The sequence below is a fragment of the Colias philodice genome, chromosome 1 (genome assembly GCF_061535455.1).
Source record: "Colias philodice isolate Cphi_HAF_F1 chromosome 1, ilColPhil1 Martin Lab GWU primary, whole genome shotgun sequence".
NCBI lineage: Eukaryota > Metazoa > Arthropoda > Insecta > Lepidoptera > Pieridae > Colias > Colias philodice.
This window is the reverse complement of record NC_143086.1, coordinates 14,969,695-14,989,394: the sequence shown is the minus strand read 5'-3', so window position 1 is coordinate 14,989,394 and position 19,700 is coordinate 14,969,695. Positions and strand designations below refer to the sequence as shown.

Sequence of the window (19,700 nt, the reverse complement as noted above, 5' to 3'; positions counted from 1 at the left end):
TGGATGAGCGTATATCAGGATTTATTTTCAATTTTAAGGGGTTTTAAGTTATTATTTTTCGTAGCTTGGTCGACGCTCATCTTTTTTTTTGCAGTGAGATTTTTTTATTATTTATAGATTTATTTTATAAACAGAATATGTACCTTAAATTGTGACCATATTTGAGTATGGTCCCAATTTTAATATAAAGTTTATTTAAACTACTTATAACACATGTTTTTCAAAACCAGTGTTTATTATTTGAATGTTGCTATAATTATATTTGAAAATGTTGATATTTATTGTTAAATTTGGAATTTAATAAGATATCAAATTATACTTGTAAGTATAATTATAACAACATATTTACATTTGTATATCAATCATTTGAAAGACTGCAGGAGTATTTTCATTATTAATCTAAAGCACATCTTAGACCGGCTACTCGCCTACGAACAGCAGCAGCAGGGGCAATATTGGAATTGCACTCTTAATTGGCTCCTTACATTTTATTTTTCTAAAAACAGCTATACTTCTGTTGTCTTATTTTTCTATTTAACTAATCAGATTGTTAAATTAAAATCTCTTGCACAACTTTGATTGTTTTGTGATTTACTTAATTATAATATTTTTCAAATTATTTTTAGTTATTTTGATAAAAGGTAAGAATCACAATTATGTGTGCCATAACTTTACAGTATTATTATTTTTATGTGATCTCTTTTTGTAATAACTTTTTGATATCATCAATTAAATTTCTTACATGTTTTATGTTGTTTTATTTAACAAAAAATAATTAAAATGGTATAACTATTTTATTTATTCACTTATGGACTACGTTTAAAAAATGTACGCAATATTTATATAAACCTTCCTCTTGAATCACTCTATATGTTTAAACAAACCGCATCAAAATCCGTTGCGTAGTTTCAAAGATTTAAGCGTACAAAGGGACATAGGGACAGAGAAAGCGACTTTGTTTTATACTATGTAGTGATACAATAGCAACTTTGATACTTAAAAACATATGAAACAAATAACAACTACATTATCGACGTTACTCGTATTATTAAAAATAAAGGAAAGAGAAGGCTTGGGTTATATAAATAAAACACAAATTCATATTTATTATTTAATCACATCAATATGGGTGTCGTCTCTCTGGGCGACACCTCCGCAGTAATCTATACAACTATACAACAAAAGTTTACGTAAGTGTAAAATTCAATTCTTAATACAATTAACATGGGTGCCTTTACGGAAGTTTAAGAACTTTCACCACGATAATACAGTCATTTTATTAAACAACAACAAGAACAGAGTCCTTTTCGAAAATAGTCTGTCGCAGAAACGTATCGTATGACTGTGGTATATTTCAAGAGTCTCTAGACCAGTACATACTATGAATTATTTTTCAATTAAATTAAGTACTTAATTAGCAGTATAAAGTCTTTTTGCATTGTATTCGTTTATTAAACTCAGAGAAAGAATACATTACCAAGTTTATAATTATTTTTAATATTTAACATTATTTAAAGACATACAAAACTCATTTGCAATTAATTCGAAGGGTTTACCCTGAATTTGTTATTAAAATTCATTTTATTATTTTTAATTTTGTTTATTAATCGATGTTGGATCCACTTTTCTTGACGTTCTATTAAATTTGTTTAATTTATCAAGAGATGCTATTTGATATAATAGATCGAGCATATTTAAAATCCAATACATATTATAAAGTCTTAATTGGCAATTCTTCAGCCAAGTATACACTTTGTTCACTATCTAAGTGATCAATATAACATACATTATATACATTCTTACTAATAGATATATATATAATAACATAATTTTTTCACGATTGAATATTTTGAAAAGAGAGTGAAGTCGAGCGCGGTAAGCTAGTTGGTTTTGTAATGGAGTGTAACCATGAGGTTTTTATCTTTTGGGGTTAGAAAATTGAGCTTTTTTCAGATCGGAATTAGTATAATAAATTTGGGTGTGCGAATCTAATTTAAAAAAAAGTATTTTTTATCCGTTTTTTACATGAAATAGGGAAATAACAAATAGTCGAATTAAATTTAAAGAATTTCTTAAAGCGATACCTGAAAAAGATTATGTTAATATTTATTTATTATTCACGACAAACTCAAATACAAAGCAATACTTAGAGATAACTCATTTCGAAATAAACATATTAAGGTCTTTAAATAATAATAATAAATTTCAAAATTAATTATTAACAAGTGTATCAAAAATAGGAGAATTAGCTGGACCAAAAATGATGCGTTTTACCGTTTACCGCCGCTACCGCTACTTCTCTCGTTCGAATCTAAACCTAAGTACTAAGTGTAAATGAAACTAACTAATCGGTTACTTTTACACCTATGCGATCTGTATATGGAATAAGTGCATAACTTAATTTTGCTAATTCAACTTAAAAACTTAAAGAGTGCACATTAAGTTTCAAGATGTTTAATGTCAAACGCGCTTTAAGTAATATTTACATCTATGTATTACAAGTCGGAATTAAGATTCAAATGACTGGATTCTATAACATCTAAATTCATAATTTATCTAAATGGATCTTACCGTTACATATTTCTATATAATAGTTTGATATTCTAAAAGTCACGACTAGTAAATTACATAATTGTAAGAACACTATGAATATTAATAACTTGATAAGGTTCAAATTCATATTATAAGAATAACATTATCTAGAGTCGAAAATTCTTAACGGGTACTGCTATTAAGTGGTAAAAAGAAAACATGATGGTTGTTTTTAAACTATTTACTTGTTACCGAAACATGTAAGTACACAGAACTTTCTATATTTAATATCTATCTAAGTGCTATTTTCGTTCAATTTGTTTTTAAAAATGAATCCATGCATTTTCATATAGAAATGATCAAAAAGATAAAACATGCATACTTTTAATGTTGGTTTTAGGATAATATAATAAAATAAAAAAATAAAATGATTCCTAACGGTTGAACACAACCTCATGCACGGACGTGTAAAATGTATAATTCATAATTATAGTATAATATATAATATAACGTAAAATAAACAGTCGAATGAAGTTCACGTAAACTTAACATCATTCGAAACACAATAACTACAATTCACATCAAGTGAACGTTTAAGCGTCGATTATTTCGCCGTATAACCTAAATTGTAATAACTACGCGTTAAAGCAAAAAAGCAGTTAATTTTTACATTTTTCACAACTTAAACATACTTTACAATAGTCCTATTAAATTAACAGGTTATTTACATACATTATACTCAAATATATTGGGATATACGATTATGACGACTTCCAAACAATACGTATATACTTTATCTTAATTTGAATGATTATCGCATTTTTTTTTTTTGTTATTTCATACAATTTTAAAATAAATCTGATTTCCGTTTTAAGTGGTATATAAATGTGTTGAGAGAAATCGACTTTCCATTCTATAAAAATTTATAGTCATCGACTATTAATATAGAAGTGTTAAATGTAATTTAAATACACACCAAAAATATAACTTATTATCTGAAAAATACAAATAATATTGCCATAATCGAAATTTGAAATGAAGTTATCTTAAATTAATTATAACATATAGGAAAATATATTTTCCTTTTTTTGTTTAATGCGTACTATAAAAAAATTAATACCGTGATCGAAATCAATCAGATTTTTTCGTTTCAATAATATATACGTATTCTTTAGAAGCCTCAATAAATGCACAAATAAAATATTACACACATAAACACTTTAAATATTACATTCATAATTAAAACGTATTATATTGTCTCAGATTAAGCATAATTCAATATGGATTTTTAATTGCAACATAAACAAAAATGTATACAATTATTTAAGATCGCGATTATCACAACACATAGTCTTGTATTTGGTAGGGGAGACATCAAAATCCTTTTTACGACAATACTTCTACTTTTAAACATTCGCCAGTTTCATAACTTGCAGATATTCCGCTTATCTGTCAGTTAAACTGACAGTTATAATATGGATATTATCATATTAGTCACTTGTTTTAGATAGACTATCAGCGGGTGTATCCGCTAGTTATGAAACTGGCTCTTAAAAGTTTAAAACCATAAAATATACATTCACCACATATACTATTTTCATTTTTACCATCATTTCCATAATTAGATTAATCATTTCACTAATATATATATTACTATGCATCATTGTGTTCGTTCCTCGCGGAGCTGGATTTTCAGGACTGAATATCGCAAGATGTTTGGTGTTAACTGTGGAAATAAAAAAATAAAATAAATAATTAGGAAACTAGTACATATATCAAATCGGTTCAGTAGTATTTACGTGAAAGAGTAACAAACACGCACATACATCCTCACAAACTTTCGCCTTTATAATATTACAGTAGGATATAGATAGCTAACCTCAGTTTACACGAGCTGCAACACGAGTCGCTCGTTGTACGTGACGTCATCGTCCTGCTCGTCCTGCTCCTCCTGATCCTCCTGCTCCATCTCCTCCTCCTGCTCTTGCTCCATCTCCTCCTCGTCCTCCTCCTGCGGGATAGAGCAGTATATTAGTGAAAAGGTGATGGTCCAAAAATGTATGGACCAAAAACCCAGAGTCGATTTAGACAAAAAAAAAGCCGCTGGATACGGCTGGCACAGGACCGATCGCGGTGGAAAACCTTGGGGGAGGCCTATGTCCAGCAGTGGACGTCCTTCGGCTGATGGATGGTTTAATAGTATACTGCTTTTGTAAAAACTGGTAAAAATAACAAGTTATATATACTTTGTTAGCCTATAACTCTCATACCCCATGGATATGGGCATTAATTTTTCGGTGGGGTAAATTGTGTAATATAATAAAGCCATTGATACCCAATTTGTCTAAATCGACTCTGGGTTTTTTTTGGACCATCACCTTTATACAAGTAACGATACAAACTATAACTTATTGTTTGTATAAAATAGATGTATATACTTTGCAATAAGGAATGGTGACCAATACTTGCAAGGAGGCGTAATGCACATTATTATTTTAGAGCTAGCGCGCACGAGCAACTTTGTCTCCGCAACTATTTTGTCTCTCCCATCAATTTGTATGGGGAGTTGCGTCGCTACGTGCGCGCACTTTCATACTAGCCCATAGGTGGGAGAGACAAAATAGTCGCGGAGACAAAATAGTTGCGGAGACAAAGTTGCTCGTGCGCGCTACCTCTTATTGTCATAGTAAGATTATAATTTTACTGAATTACTACATATTGATTATTTTTCAACCGACATAAAAAAAGGGGGAGCTTCTCAATTTGGCTGTACGTTTTTTTTTTGGTTGGTTTGTTTGAACGCGCTAATCTCAGGAACTACTGGTCCGATTTGAAAAATTATTTCCGTATTAGATAGCCCATTTATCGAGGAAGGTTATCGATACTAATATTATAAATGCGAAAGTAACTCTGTCTGTCTGTCTGTTACTCAATCACGCCTTAACTACTGAACCAATTTGTATGAAATTTGGTATAGAGATACTTTGATACCCGAGAAAGGACATAGGATAGGTTTTATCCTAGAAATCCCACGGGAACTATGCGGGTTTTTCTTTGACTGCGCGGGCGATGCCGCGGGTGGAAAGCTAGTAGGCTATAATTATATCATCACGTTAGGACCAACAAGAGCGGGTGAAACCGCAGGGCACAGCTAGTTAGTTATATCAAGTGTGTTCTCACATCAAACCCGAAGCAGGTATCGACGTCCCTCTCCACCTTGATGTCGCGCTGCATCTTCTGTCTCATCTTCGTCTCGTAGATCACCTCGCGCTGCTTCTCAAGCGCTTCCTCGTCCTCCTCCTCCTCTTCCTCTTCCTCCTCTACTTCTTCTTCTACAAGAATACACATAGATTAATACTTGTTGATTGTATTATAGCATAAAAAAGAGACATTTTTCCTAGTGCAATTTTATAATGTGAGAGTTACTGAAAGCTTTGAATCAATGGGTGCTTTTATAATTTACTGTTGCACGGCACGGTACGGCACGTTTTTATCGTCACGGTAAATTAGGAAAGCAAAATGTATGCATTTGTATGCAAACGCTTTTAATTTACCGTCCACGTGAACGGCAACGATCTACCGTGCCGTTGCCGTAGCATACTGCGCTCCCTATCAAATCGTCGCGGCATTGTTGATAGTGTAGTGTGGGCGTACAAGAAATTTGTATGTGTGCGTGCGTAGCCAAGAGGCGCGGGAGGCAGGGCGGCGCCGGCGGCGGCCTCGAATTATAAAATCACCCTACGGCACGGCATGCCGTCCACTGCCACAAAACTTCTATCTCGTCCACGGTAATATCGTGCCGTGCCGTGAAACAGCAAATTATAAAAGCACCCATTCAAACAAATCTTACATTTAAGGCGCGGGCGCGGCGCGGGCGCGGGCGTGCCATAAGCGCACCTCTTGAATCTGTTTTGCACCACGTCCTTCTTATACATTTTGTATGAAAGAATTTTGGACAGGCGTCGAGACGGCACGCCACGGTTGTGCCAAGGTTGCGCCGCCTTTCCAAAATTATTTCTTGTATATGTCCCGCGCCTAAAACGCAAACATGTTTTTGCCCGTGTACGGCCGCTCTAAGGAGATATTATACCTTGGTGCTCGTCCATAAAGTCCGGCGCCACCACGGCCACCTGCTGCTCCGAGCCGTCCTCCAGCTGGATCACCTCCAGCACAACGTACTGCTGGCCCTCGCCATCGGCCACGGTCACCAGCTCGCCCCGCTGCAGGTCACTGTTCGACAACTCCAACTTCACTATGTCCGACTGCCCACGCTGCTCTCCTTGTTCGGGGACCTGTTTGATTATCATTTTATTGTTAGTGGATTAAACGTATAATTTGATAGAGCCGGCTGCACGCACGAAAAAACATGACTCATGCGGCGTCACCTCGCTCTGATGCGTTCCATGTAAGGCTTGAAGTGCAAGCGAGATCGCGGAACGAGTGACAAAGAAACATAATCGGACGTTGTCACGTTCAACTATCGTCAGTAAACAGACTTAACAGACAACCAATTTTTGTATTGAGATGACGGCGCACTGTGGACGCTCTGTCATAGGGGTCAAAAGACACTAAGTCAAGTAAATCATAGTTTTTGTATGGGAAACTTGTATAGTTAGATACATCTGTTCATAGTTTGGTTAATCGCTGGTTGCTGGTTTAATGGGTTAATGTGTTTTGAAACTGCTTAAGCGCAGGTGAAGTGCAAATAAATTTGAAAGTTTTCGCAGTGCGGTGTTTAAGACATTCGCTAGTGGCTACTTTGTTATTATGTATTGAGAGTGCTGTGCTATTGAATGAAGATATTTTTCGAGTCTGTTATTATTTATTACTAGCCGTTTGTTCATACTCCGCCCAGGTGGTTACGTTTTTATAAATTATTCACGATTTTTACAATTGTTATCTAATCCAAGCAGATACAAATCTAACAAACAAAAAACTTTAAAAAATCCATTCAGTTGTTCTTCAGGTGAAAATGACCTGTTTGTAATAGAAATAAATATTATATAAATACTAGGTTTCCGTCCGCGGCTTCGCCCGCGCAGCCAAAGAAAAACCCGCATAGTTCCCGTTTCCGTGGGATTTCCGGGATTGCATCATTTTCCCGGGATAAAAAGTAGCCTATGTCCTTTCTCGAGTATCAAAATATCTCCATACCAAATTTCATGAAAATTGGTTCAGTAGTTTAGGCGTGATTGAGTAACAGACAGACAGACAGAGTTACTTTCGCATTTATAATATTAGTATGGATATCTATATGTACTCTGTTTTAATGACGTAAAACACAAAAAATAACCACTAAAAATAGAAAATTCGCATAATTTTAGCCAGTCAGCTTAACTGTAGAATTGTCAATGTATGCATAATTTTGCCATTAAAATCAGAAACCCAGAAAAACTTGCACAGCAGTAAAAAAAATATTATTTCGATAGCATAAGTAAATTAAATCAAGTCAAAAGAAAATTCGCATTGCAACTTTTAAAAATAATAAACAAGAACGGGGTCACAAATATTCACCCCCTAAATTTTAAGAGCTACCTAACGATTTAGGTGTCGGTGAAAGCAAATTTTACGTTAGGTATCCCTTAAATTGACTTAGGTGACACTTAAATTTTACGGATCGTTGGTGAAAACGGGCATAAGGCAGTTAGACGGCTTAGGACCAAGATTATCTTTTCAGGCGAAAAAACTCAAATAATTATTGTCTAAAGTGTCTTTTAAATAGGAGAATTAAGAATAGGTAGTATACGCACCACAACCTGTCCGTCCACGATCTTGACCTTCTTTTGCCTGCCGAGTTTCAGCGCCAGCGCTTGCTCGTGGTACCCAGACTCCGGGTCGTGTGTAGCCAGGTGCCGGATCAGATTGCCCTGCAATTAATTTATTTATTTAACGTCACAACGTCTTATAATTCGATATAGCCGGCTGCACGCAAGAAAAAACATGACTCATGCGGCGTTACCTCGCTCTGAGGCGTTCTATGTGCAAGCGAGAGCGCGGAACAAGCGACAAAGAAGCACAATCGTTGTCACGTTCAACTATCGTCAGTAAACCGACTTTACAGACAACCAATTATTTTATTTAGTATAACAGCATGTTCAGCCATCATTTAACAGCATGCAAATTTAAATGTAACTTGAGATTGATTTTTCAATGCTTGGTTAAAACTTATCCGTTGAATAACATATTAAACAACTGTTTATATGTTGTATTCATGTTTCACTGCCTATCCCATTTACAAAGGACATTTTTATATATTGTGTAATACTTTATTGATAAACTAGCGACCCGCCCCGGCTTCGCACGGGTGCAATGCTGATACTAAATACACTACAGAAAAACTGTGAACGTTGTATATAAAAAAATAGCAGCCCGCTCCGGCTTCGTACGGGTATAAAATAGATAGCCGGGCCTAAGTAACTATTCTCTAATCTGTGGCCGGGCGGCCGGCCGGTACCGCCGCAAACGCTACGTCCCGCAATTTTTAAATCTGTAATATCTTCGAAAATATTCACTTAAATCATACGGTGTAAAGGGCCATATAGATCTATATTAAATGAACAATGTATTCAAGGTATTTAATTGGTTAAGGATTAATGCTGTATTGGTTAAAATAGCATCGAAAATTAGCCATTATTTGTCGTAAAAAGTAAATGACAAAAAAAAGTTATTGTGGGTTATCCATAAGAGATAGATATATACCATCGCGGACTTTTCTGTAGACCTTTTCAATGTGTATAATACTTAGTACATTATTTTGATAAAACTCGTAGGGTTCAGCCTGCGTTTGCAATGTAAGCGGAAAAAATGTAATTTTTTACGACATCACATTAGAAACCTCAAAAATAACAGTACTTCTCCACTATTTAATGGATCTTATTATACATATAAACCTTCCTCTTGAATCACTCTTATCTATTTAAAAAAACCGGATCAAAATCCGTTGCGTAGTTTCAAAGATTTAAGCGTACAAAGGGACATAGGGACATAGGGAAATAGGGACAGAGAATGCGACTTTGTTTTATACTATGTAGTGACTAGCTTCCGCCCACGACTTTGTACGTGCATCCCCGTTTTTCCCCGTTCCCGCAAGAATTTCGAGAAATCCTTTCTTAGCGGATGCCTACGTCCTAACATCTACCTGCATGCCAAATTTCAGCCCGATACGTCCAGTGGTTTGGGCTGTGCGTTGATAGATCACTATATCAGTCACCATTGAGTTTTATATATGTATATAGATTTTAACCAAGGATTGAAAAGCGCTTCATTTGTCAATACATACCTTGTGTGCGAAGGTTCGCTTGCACTCGTGGCACGTGTGCTGTTTCTCTTTTGGCGGCTTTGGAGTGTAGTTCGGGTTGTGGTAGAGGTTCTGGTGCCGCCGGAGCAGTTGTTTCTGCCTATGAGTGTTGTTTGGTTAATGATTTGATGAGGTAAGAACACACAAACAAATAACGTAACGTAAACAAGGTAACATTTTAATTAGTTAAGGTAGCTAAAATGTTGCTCGATTAATAAAGTAGCTAAATTGTTGCTTGATTAGTTAAGTAGCTAAGTAAAATGTTGCTTGATTAGTTAAGTAGCTAAGTAAGTAAAATGTTGCTTGATTAGTTAAGTAGCTAAGTAAGTAAAATGTTGCTTGATTAGTTAAGTAGCTAAGTAAGTAAAATGTTGCTTGATTAGTTAAGTAGCTAAGTAAGTAAAATGTTGCTTGATTAGTTAAGTAGCTAAGTAAGTAAAATGTTGCTTGATTAGTTAAGTAGCTAAGTAAGTAAAATGTTGCTTGATTAGTTAAGTAGCTAAGTAAGTAAAATGTTGCTTGATTAGTTAAGAAGCTAATATGTTGCTTGATTAGTTAAGTAACTAAGTAGCTAAAATGTTGCTTGATTAGTTAAGTAGCTTAGTAGCTAAAATGTGCTGTTAAGTAACTAAATACATTGATAATTTTTATGTGGAAAATACATTTCCAAATTGCCCGATTGGTAACTGAATTTAAAGCATGAAAATTGTTGAAGCTTTTCTAACTTTTGTGCATAATTTTGTGTATGTATAATTTTCGTTAAAAAAGACCATCTGGTAATAAATTTCAGATTAACCTCGTTTAAATTAAATATTAGACTCTGTATGTGTGTTCCCGGTGGAATAAAGTATTATATTTTTCTTTCTTTTCTCATATATGTACATTTATTGAGACACAGAGTTACTCTAGTTCAAGAGTCAGCGTACATATTTTTGTAAAGTTAATGTTTTTGGCAAAATAAATATTTATTTGTTTTATTTATTTATTTGTTTTATTTATTTATTTATTTTATTTATTTATACATTACCTAAAGGACTGGTTGCACTGGTCGCACACGAAGGGCTTCTCGTCTGTGTGCTTGAGCATGTGCGACTTGAGGTGGCGCAGCGTGGTCGAGGCGTAAGGGCACAGGTCGCACTTATAGCACTTCTCGCCTTCGTGCGTCTGTTTTCAAATGTATATTGTTAGAAGATAGAACATTTTGTTATGCTTTTATATATAAAACAAAATGAATTTTGTGCCTATAGATGTGTATCTGCTTGTTACAGAAACATTCTCTGTAACTTACACAAATGTTACTAAAGTAATCTCAGAAACTACTGGTCTGATTTGAAAAATTATTTCGGTGTTAGATAGACCATTTATCGAGGAGCGCTATAGGCTATAAATATGATCACGCTAAAACCAACGGTGAAACCGCGCAGCGCAGCTAGCATAATATAAAAATTAATAACAAAATTTGTTGGTAAGCGCACAACTCACGAACGGCTGAACCGATTTCATTAATTCTTTTTTTTGTATAATAGCACAAGAGCTCACCTTGTTGTGCATCTTGCACGAGTAGCGGTCGGGGAAGGTCTTGCCGCAGCGCTTGCACTTGAGCGGCTTGTCGGACGTGTGCAGCTTTTGCACGTGGATGCGCAGGTCCGTCTTGCGGCCGCACTTGGCGGGGCACAGCTCGCATGCGAACACTGGCTTCTCCGCCACTGTTGTATGGACATTATGAATTATTACTTTTTTTTGGAATGGTCACCTATTAATGGAGCTGTTATGGCACCATTTCCCCATTGTTCTACTTCAAAAAGCAAATAGAACGGCAAGAATTTTTAACGTGATAACGTTTTTAAAATCGTTTTAGTCGGGTGACATGTTCAGAAACTTGTGTCACACCAAAACCTCACGAGCGCGATCGCAGGTATAACGGAGACGGACCGATCTCCCGTCTCATCTCGAGCGCTGCCACCAATAAGACGTTATCACGTAAACATCTCGATCGTAAACCTACTTTACAAACAACCAATTTTTTTTTTTGAATGGTAACTTAGTAATGGAGCTGTTATGGCACCATTTTCGCTTCGTTCTATTTCAAAAAGCAAATAGAAGGCCCAGAATTTTTTCGAATAAAACCTTGCCTTTACAATTTGAATAAAACCAGTCGAAAAATGAAATATTAACCGTTGAACTCAAAGGCATGTCGGCATCACACGAGCGATAGAATAGAATGTGTCACACGACCTTATTGAGTTGCCATTATATTTATTAACCTAATACTTTACTAGTAATATCTATATGCAAAAACAGTCAACATGTCAATCTTTATGGGTACACTACTACATAACTCACCGTTATGTATCAGTTTGTGCGCCTTCAGCGAGTTGGACTGCGTGAAGCACATGTTGCAGTGCTCACACTTGTACGGCTTCTCGCCCGTGTGCGTGCGCAAGTGACGCTTCAGCTTGAACGTGTCCGGCGACGCGTACGTGCAGTTCGGGCACTGGGAAATGGTCTCGTGATTACAATATATACTAATATTATAAAGGTGAATAGTTTGTAAATGTGCGCTATTCTCAGAAACTACTGGTCCGATTTGAAAAATTATTTTTTTTTAAATAATATAATATTTATATTCGGAAAAATTATTTATTAAATCTGCTATTAATACAAAATGTATGGGAGCGTTTAGTGTAACATTTTTGGACATTTCTCGTTTTATTTTTAAAAAATTATTATGGCCATTTTACTCATTAGGTTAAGTACTTTCGATATCAGTAAAGTTTTTTGATATCTGTTATAGTTACGGAATAATCGCCTGTGCAAACTTAACGATTACACCCTGTATATTACAGTAGATACATGTATAAAACATGGCAAAATTAAATGAACTAACTTGATAGGGCCGCTCCCCGGTGTGGCAGCGAACATGCCGCCTCAGTTTGGACAGCTCCACGGACGCGTAGTCGCACTCGGTGCAGCGGTGCGGCTTTTCGTGCGTGTGTCTGTAGCGCACGTGTCTCACTAGCTCACCTGTTGCCAATCACATACGTAAAGTTTATTTGTAGTGAAAAACATTATTTTTTTACTATTTAACAATTTTATATACCATAACAAATAATAATACATAATATAAAAAGAAAAGGACACACATTATTAAAATCTATACTTAATATTATAAATGCGAAAGTAACTCTGTCTGTCTGTTACTCAATCACGCCTTAACTACTGAACCAATTTGCATGAAATTTGGTATAGAGATATTTTGATATCCGAGAAAGGACATAGGCTACTTTTTATCCCAGGAAATAGGATAGGTTTTATCTCGGAAATCCCACGGGAACGGGAACTATGCGGGTTTTTCTTTGACAGCGCGGGCTAAGCTGCGGGTGGAAAGCTAGTAAGTAATATAATTTAAAAAACTCACTTAGCTTCGGCAGTTGAGACACTGGTCACACCTCAACTGTTTATTATCTTGATGAGTATATTATATCTATACATAATTTAAAAACATAAGTAAAAAGTTATACCTGAAGTAGTGAAGGGACTACTGCAGTACTTGCAGACGTGCGGCTTCACACCATTGTGCATGTTCATATGATTCTGTAGCGAGGTAACAGTCTTGAAGCCCCTCTCGCAAACCGTGCATTTGTGTGGCCTTTCGTCGGAGTGCGACTTCATGTGGCGGAGCAGGAGGTACCTGAAATGTATTGTATAGTTTAATATGTGAGTTGTAAACAGTATAGATTTTCAATAATAAAAAAAAAATGTTGTGTGGTTTTATGAAACCACGGGTAAAGTGAAACTTAGGCACAAAATTATCGTATTTGTACGATAATGACTCCGAACACTGCTTTATATACCTACTCGGCAGCCGACCGTCACGCGACATGCGCTACACAGACCAAAAAGTTTGAGACGATGTAATAAAAGTTTCACTTTAATAATATTCTTTTAAAGATTTTCTTTAATAATTGATTAACAAAATACTCTATTACTAGGACATAATAAACTATTGATACTAACCTCCTGTGACTCACATAGTTACAAAACGTGCATGTGAAATGTGGTCTTACATATTTGGAGCGTCTTTGCTTTGGCTACAAACAAAGAAAAAAATATCATTAGTATTCCGTTTTTAACTAAACTTATCATCATTTGTTATTAAAATAAAGGCATTACCCATCTTTCATGAGAAGGCACAAACAAAGCGAATAATTTACAATACAAATTAAAATAGTGAATGAATACCTTGAGAGCAGCTTCAGCTGTACTCTCTTGACTATTCTCCTGTGGAGCCTCTTCATCTTCTTCATCGAATTTATAAACATCGTTATTACCTTTCTCCACCTAAACACATTAATAGTTATAGTGTGATATAACAGAGAAATACATTTATTTATAAGCGCTAGCAAATTATAAGCAAATAAATCAAAAAATAAAAAAGAACTTGATACTGCTATTGGTTTTTTAATTATTACATTTGAATGAAGTAACAAACAGGTTGAGGCGCCCCATACCTTAATGGTAAATACATTGGTGACAGTTGACAGTATCCATACAAAAACTATTTTCAATAAAACAGAGTTGCTTAACCCATTGAGCCCCGAACTGCCCGATCGGTCCACGACACAATAGATTTTTCTACTGTGTCTGTGATTCCGGGGCCTGAGTTATTAAGTAATACCATTTCCTGTATCTAATTATAAAAAAAAATTAAAAAAAGAATTACGAAAACTAAAAAATAATCTGGTAGTTTAAAAATATGTTTAGTTAGCTGACTGGCTTAGTTTTAACATATGATTTCACAATCTAATTGACTTTATTAACTTGAAAACAAACAGGCAAAATAAATTCTCATAATGAAGAATGTAATTTTTATGTTTCGTAAAGTATGAAACAGTAAAAAGGGGTTAAATTGTTCAAGTATAATGTGTTTCTTATCCAAACCCAACCTGATAATATAAAACTAACAAAGAACAAGCAGTATAAACCACAACCGAAGCAAGCAGGCCACGCGTATCTAAAAATTACCTGATCAACCTTTATATCAATGTTAACGAGTGGTTTATGCTCATCTTGTACAACAAGTACATAACTGACTTCTCCGGACCCTGTTTCCGACGGTACAATTGTGACAGTTTGATAGTTCTCCCCCTCCACCAGCAGTTGTGTTTCCTCCGTTATCTAGAAGATTATTTTCATTCAAAACCTTTGTAATGTTATACGAAAACACTTGCGATGTATAAATGTTTACAAAGATCAGTTTGAATGAAATCCTATTTCCCATAATCGTACTAATATTACTATGTATTATGGATGGATGGATGTATTGAGGTTTTTTTAACTTTACAAGAATATCGGTTCAGAACACGGTCATCAGATCACACATAGGCTATAACATCAGAATACAGCTAGTAACAACATAAATAAAAACTCATAATTTTATGCTATCTTCTACAAAAAGGGTTGTGAGGATGTTTAAGTTGTTGGTTTATTTCCTTCTATTAATTGTTTATGATTAAATTATGGTTGATAGTTTTGAAATCCAATCCTCTGCCAGCATTATAAACAACATACAAACTTCCATCTTCACAAGTTATTATAAAACTATCTTCGCAAGTATAAACAAAGGCTTGTGAAGACAAATGTATGGATGTTTGTATGTCTAGTAACAACTTTTTTTTTAATTGCCATTAAACCCTCTACTAAGAAAATTAACAATAAATAAACAATGAACAGATACTATAGTTTTCTTAAAAGATTATTTTAAATGAAATCTAATCCCAGAATAATGATGTATCATGTAGGGAGTTTTATATGTTTGTAGACATTTGTTAAATAATAATTTTAATTGAAATTAAATCCTCTACTATTATTAACAACTAAGCATCATCTATCTTCATTCAAGTCATATTATTTACTCCACAAAAGTATAAACAAAGACTATTCTAAATGAAATGTAATCCTACAATGATGGTGACAGGATGTTTTATATTTGATAATAAATATTACTTTAATTGAATACATCAGCATAAGTTATATTATTATCTTCACAAGTATAAACAAAGAACATAATATGTACATACTTTTTAAACAAACATTATTTTCATTCAAATTTAATCTTACTTTGTTATATTATAAAATATAGATGAGTGTGTGGATGTAGTCAGGAGGTTAAACTGACAGGCTATTTTTTAATTTATTTCAAAAAAGGGAAAGAGTTTTTTCTGATTTTTAATTAAACTGTCTTTTTTTGCTTTGTTACCTTCGAACGTTAGGCTGGGGGACCAATAATTCTTTTTTATTTTATTAGTGCCTACAATGTATCCCATTAAAATTTTGGTTAAGTATTGATAATTATTTGACGGTGACTTATTGTTTTTTTTTTATATGAATTATTACCATGGTGAAATATCTCATAATATTGAAGGCTTGAATATGAAGATAGATGTACAGGTTTTTAGTAAACAAGGATTATAGATTGGCTGCTAATGAGGATATATATTTGTTAAAAGAAGCAACTAGTTGGATATTCAAAGAATTACATTATGCAAATGAGACATGAAAAACAAGATGGTGTTGGTTCTGAAAGCTTTCAACTGAGAACTATATGGCTAAGATAAGATAACTTACAGTTCCTATTATAGTCATAAGTTATAAAGATGAAATAAGCAATAAACTTTATACATTGTTTAGTATAGAAATTGTTTTTTCTATTCAACAATTAAAGATAACAGAATTTTGTATAGGATTAAAAAAGGTGGTCAGAATATTTGACTCTATTGTATTAGTATGTATTAGTAGTCTAACAATGGCAGTAATAACTTTTATTCCAAAAGCTTGTTATCCTAATAAACTAATAAAAAGAGTTATCCATTTTCTGACAATGGCATGTCATTAACCAAGCTATATATTGTATAGATTGTTTTTATATGGAAGTCCAGATTAGAGATCATTAGGCTTTATTGTTAAATATAATTTTATGGTTGTCCTAAGAACTGCATGTAGTACTGGTGTGAAAGATAAGTAAAGAATAATATCAATGTTCATTTGAAACTAACATACCCTTTATTATATTACTATGCTCTCTTTACAACTGTGTTGGGGCTGACCAATGATATAAATAAAATGAAGCCCTTTACTTCCTAATAATGTAACTTTCTATTAGTGAAAAAATCATTAAAATTTGCACTATTGGAGGCTATTCAAAACAAACAAAGAAAAAAACATCTTTACAATTACTATATTAGTGTAATTAATATGTACCTACTAGCAGTCCGCCCCGCCTTCGCCCGTAGTACATATTTACGTTTTCTCTACGTAAGAACCATCCTCGTACTTCAAGGAATATAATAAAAAAAGAATTAACGAAATCGGTTCAGCCATTCTCAAGTTATGCGCTTACAACACATTTTGGGATTCATTTTTATATTATAGATTATAATTTTATAAGAAACTCACCTCCTCATTTTCGTTTGCAGTGGGTATAGAGACAAGATTCTCATTGTCTCCCGATGGCTGGTAATAATACCGGCCTTCTTCATCCACAAAGTATGTTACAGTTGAGTCTTGTTCTTCATCTGTATTTCCTACCAATCAGTGGTTTCAAAATGAAACTTAATTTTACCTTAGCTATTAACAAAATGCGAAGTACCTAGTCTAACAACAAAGGCAAGAAATATTCACAAAATCTATGCACGATTACCTTGTTACCTTATTGATACTATCACTACATAGTATTTAAAAACAAAGTCGCTTTCTCTGTCCCTATGTCTCTTTGTATTTTTAAATCTATAAAACTACGAATTTCGTTGCGGTTTTTTTAATAGATCTAGAGTGATTCAAGAGTATGGTTTTAGTATATGATTTATTAAATTTGAGACAAAGTGGGCGAGGCTCGTCTATCATAAAACATAGTAATTTGCAAGAATAAGATGGGTATTTCATTACCTGTAAGTACTGAAGCATCCTGGGCATGTTGGTCCAAAGAAGACAAGTAGGTTTGAAGTAAGGCCTCCTTGCCCTTCATAACGTCCTCATCCGGGGGCGGCATGGTAACAGCCAACTGATATTGTGTATCTATAAATTTTCCAAAGTTTTACTCTCAAACACCAACACGAATACACATACACAAATGTTTCACTTTGCACTAATTCTCTTTAGAACGCTTTAACATAACACCAATAGATACCGTCCGCCATCTTATTGTAACATGGTTTATTCAAGCCTTACTACACAATTTGTCGATTTTATATATTTTAGAAATATACCTTTTGAAATCGTAACCAGGTAATCAGCAACAAATTACCGCCATACACTGAGTAACAAAACTAGTAAAAGATCACAGACGGCGCTGTCGTCAGCGTTAAATAGATAATTACGAAAGGAAAGACATTCAATTCCACATGCACTATGATCTTAAAGATACAACTAAATTCCCCGTTTTTTGTTTAAATAGTTGTATCTGCCTTCTTACTACACTTAATTGATATTTTAATAATAAAATAGTTAATACCTGAATATGAGAGGAAGCTTCTAAATTTTCTCAACGAGGGCGTTCCAGTCAATTTTTTGCGATTGTGACGCTGTAATGGCCGCCACGAGAACTAATGAACAGTCAACCAGTCATTACGCTCATTAAAATATTAGTGTTGCCATCTGCAATAATGAATATGTATTGATTTCTCGTCATTACGACTTTGAACATACTGCGCATGCTACAGATGAAAAAATGCATGCTTTAAATGATTTTATTTCAATAGAATTTATATTTAGATACATAACATTTTCAATCATTCGTAAAAAAACGAAACTTATCTTAATAAAAATAAATTATCTGCATATTAAATAATATGTACAGTTTTTAGTTTATATCAATATTTTAAACCTAAAATTGCGTTTAATTAATGTGTCTTAATTATTTAAAAAAATAATATACTTAAGTAGAATCGGTAGATGCACATGTAGAATAAAATAATGTATCATTAAAAAAATTTCTATGTTACAGACTCTTAAATAAAATTTTAAGAAAATTACATTATGATTGAGTCTCGCTTGAAAACATGTTTTGTTTAGCAATAAAGTTGAATCAACATATTGATGAGTACAAACAATGAAACTGTATTTTATAATAGTTTCCTTTAACCTTTTTTTGAATATATTTTTCCCACAGATTTTTCCGAACTCAATCCTCCGGGCAATATTACTAGCAACACTGTTTTTGGTTCTGACAGCGTCGCGTCCACGGGACTTATTTCGTGGTGCGTAAGCACAGAGCAAGTAAGTGCGTAAGGCGTAAGCCAAGCGTAAGCCTTAGATCATGCGCTAATCTTGCGATTTTATTGTTCCGTGGTTCCGTACCTAAAAGTCTGTGAAGTAACTGTGGAATGTTTTTTGTTATGAATTTTATATGATTGACCGTCATAGCGTGGCTTTTCTTCAATGCCACAGAAATAAGACAGAAATGCGCTATGAGCCTTTCATTGGTGCCATATACATAATCTATACTAATATTATAAAGCTGAAGAGTTTGTTTGTTTGTTTGAACGCGCTAATCTCGGGAACTACTGGTTCGATATGAAAAATTCTTTCGGTGTTATATAGCTCATTTATCGAGGAAGGCTATAGGCTATATACCATCACGCTACGACCAACAGGAGAGGAGCCACGGGGGTGAAACCGCGCGGAGCGCCTAGTATGTCATAACACGAATTTGGTGATGATAATATTTGTCATTTGAGGCGTTCGCGTTGGTATGACTTGTGAGACGTTTTTTTGTTCAATGTTCCTACGTTTTCGGTCTTTGAGCATAATAATTATTGTTATCTAATTTAGTATAATAATTAATAATAATTGTTGTACCTACTAAATACTTTGG

General features: G+C 34.1%; 1 protein-coding gene and 1 long non-coding RNA gene across 5 annotated transcripts in view; one reads left to right on the top strand and one right to left on the bottom strand.

Annotated features, from left to right (window-relative positions):
* LOC149491498 (uncharacterized) overlaps positions 1-19,700 on the top strand; it is a 151,459-nt gene that overhangs the window by 73,073 nt on the left and 58,686 nt on the right. The gene's annotated exons all lie outside the window — the stretch shown is intronic.
* LOC149491501 (uncharacterized) lies at positions 1,098-18,458 on the bottom strand. Of its 4 annotated transcripts, none has more exons than XM_089697603.1 (17): positions 18,339-18,458; positions 17,774-17,902; positions 17,285-17,412; positions 14,855-15,007; positions 14,072-14,170; positions 13,847-13,920; positions 13,351-13,520; positions 12,717-12,853; positions 12,173-12,323; positions 11,369-11,535; positions 10,857-10,993; positions 9,812-9,929; positions 8,283-8,399; positions 6,623-6,824; positions 5,713-5,864; positions 4,407-4,543; positions 1,098-4,251 (listed from the first exon to the last, which is right to left on the bottom strand). In XM_089697603.1, the coding sequence occupies exons 2-16, from the start codon at positions 17,874-17,876 to the stop codon at positions 4,418-4,420; spliced, it is 2,034 nt and encodes a 677-aa protein (XP_089553729.1). In that variant the 5' UTR covers positions 17,877-17,902; positions 18,339-18,458; the 3' UTR covers positions 1,098-4,251; positions 4,407-4,417. The 4 variants fall into 4 exon arrangements, with proteins under 4 accessions (XP_089553729.1, XP_089553718.1, XP_089553734.1 ...); XM_089697592.1 differs by having other exon boundaries at positions 1,098-4,258; positions 4,412-4,543; XM_089697608.1 differs by having other exon boundaries at positions 1,098-4,258; positions 4,412-4,543; positions 14,864-15,007.

Bases quoted from the DNA above. Each gene is read 5' to 3' on its own strand.
- LOC149491501 (XM_089697603.1), bottom strand. From the start codon at position 17,876: ATGCCGCCCCCGGATGAGGACGTTATGAAGGGCAAGGAGGCCTTACTT. The intron at 12,854-13,350 runs GTATAACTTTTT...GATTGGCAACAG, and splicing joins TAGTCCCTTCACTACTTCAG to GTGAGCTAGTGAGACACGTG. The intron at 5,865-6,622 runs GTATAATATCTC...GTATTCTTGTAG, and splicing joins CTTTATGGACGAGCACCAAG to AAGAAGAAGTAGAGGAGGAA.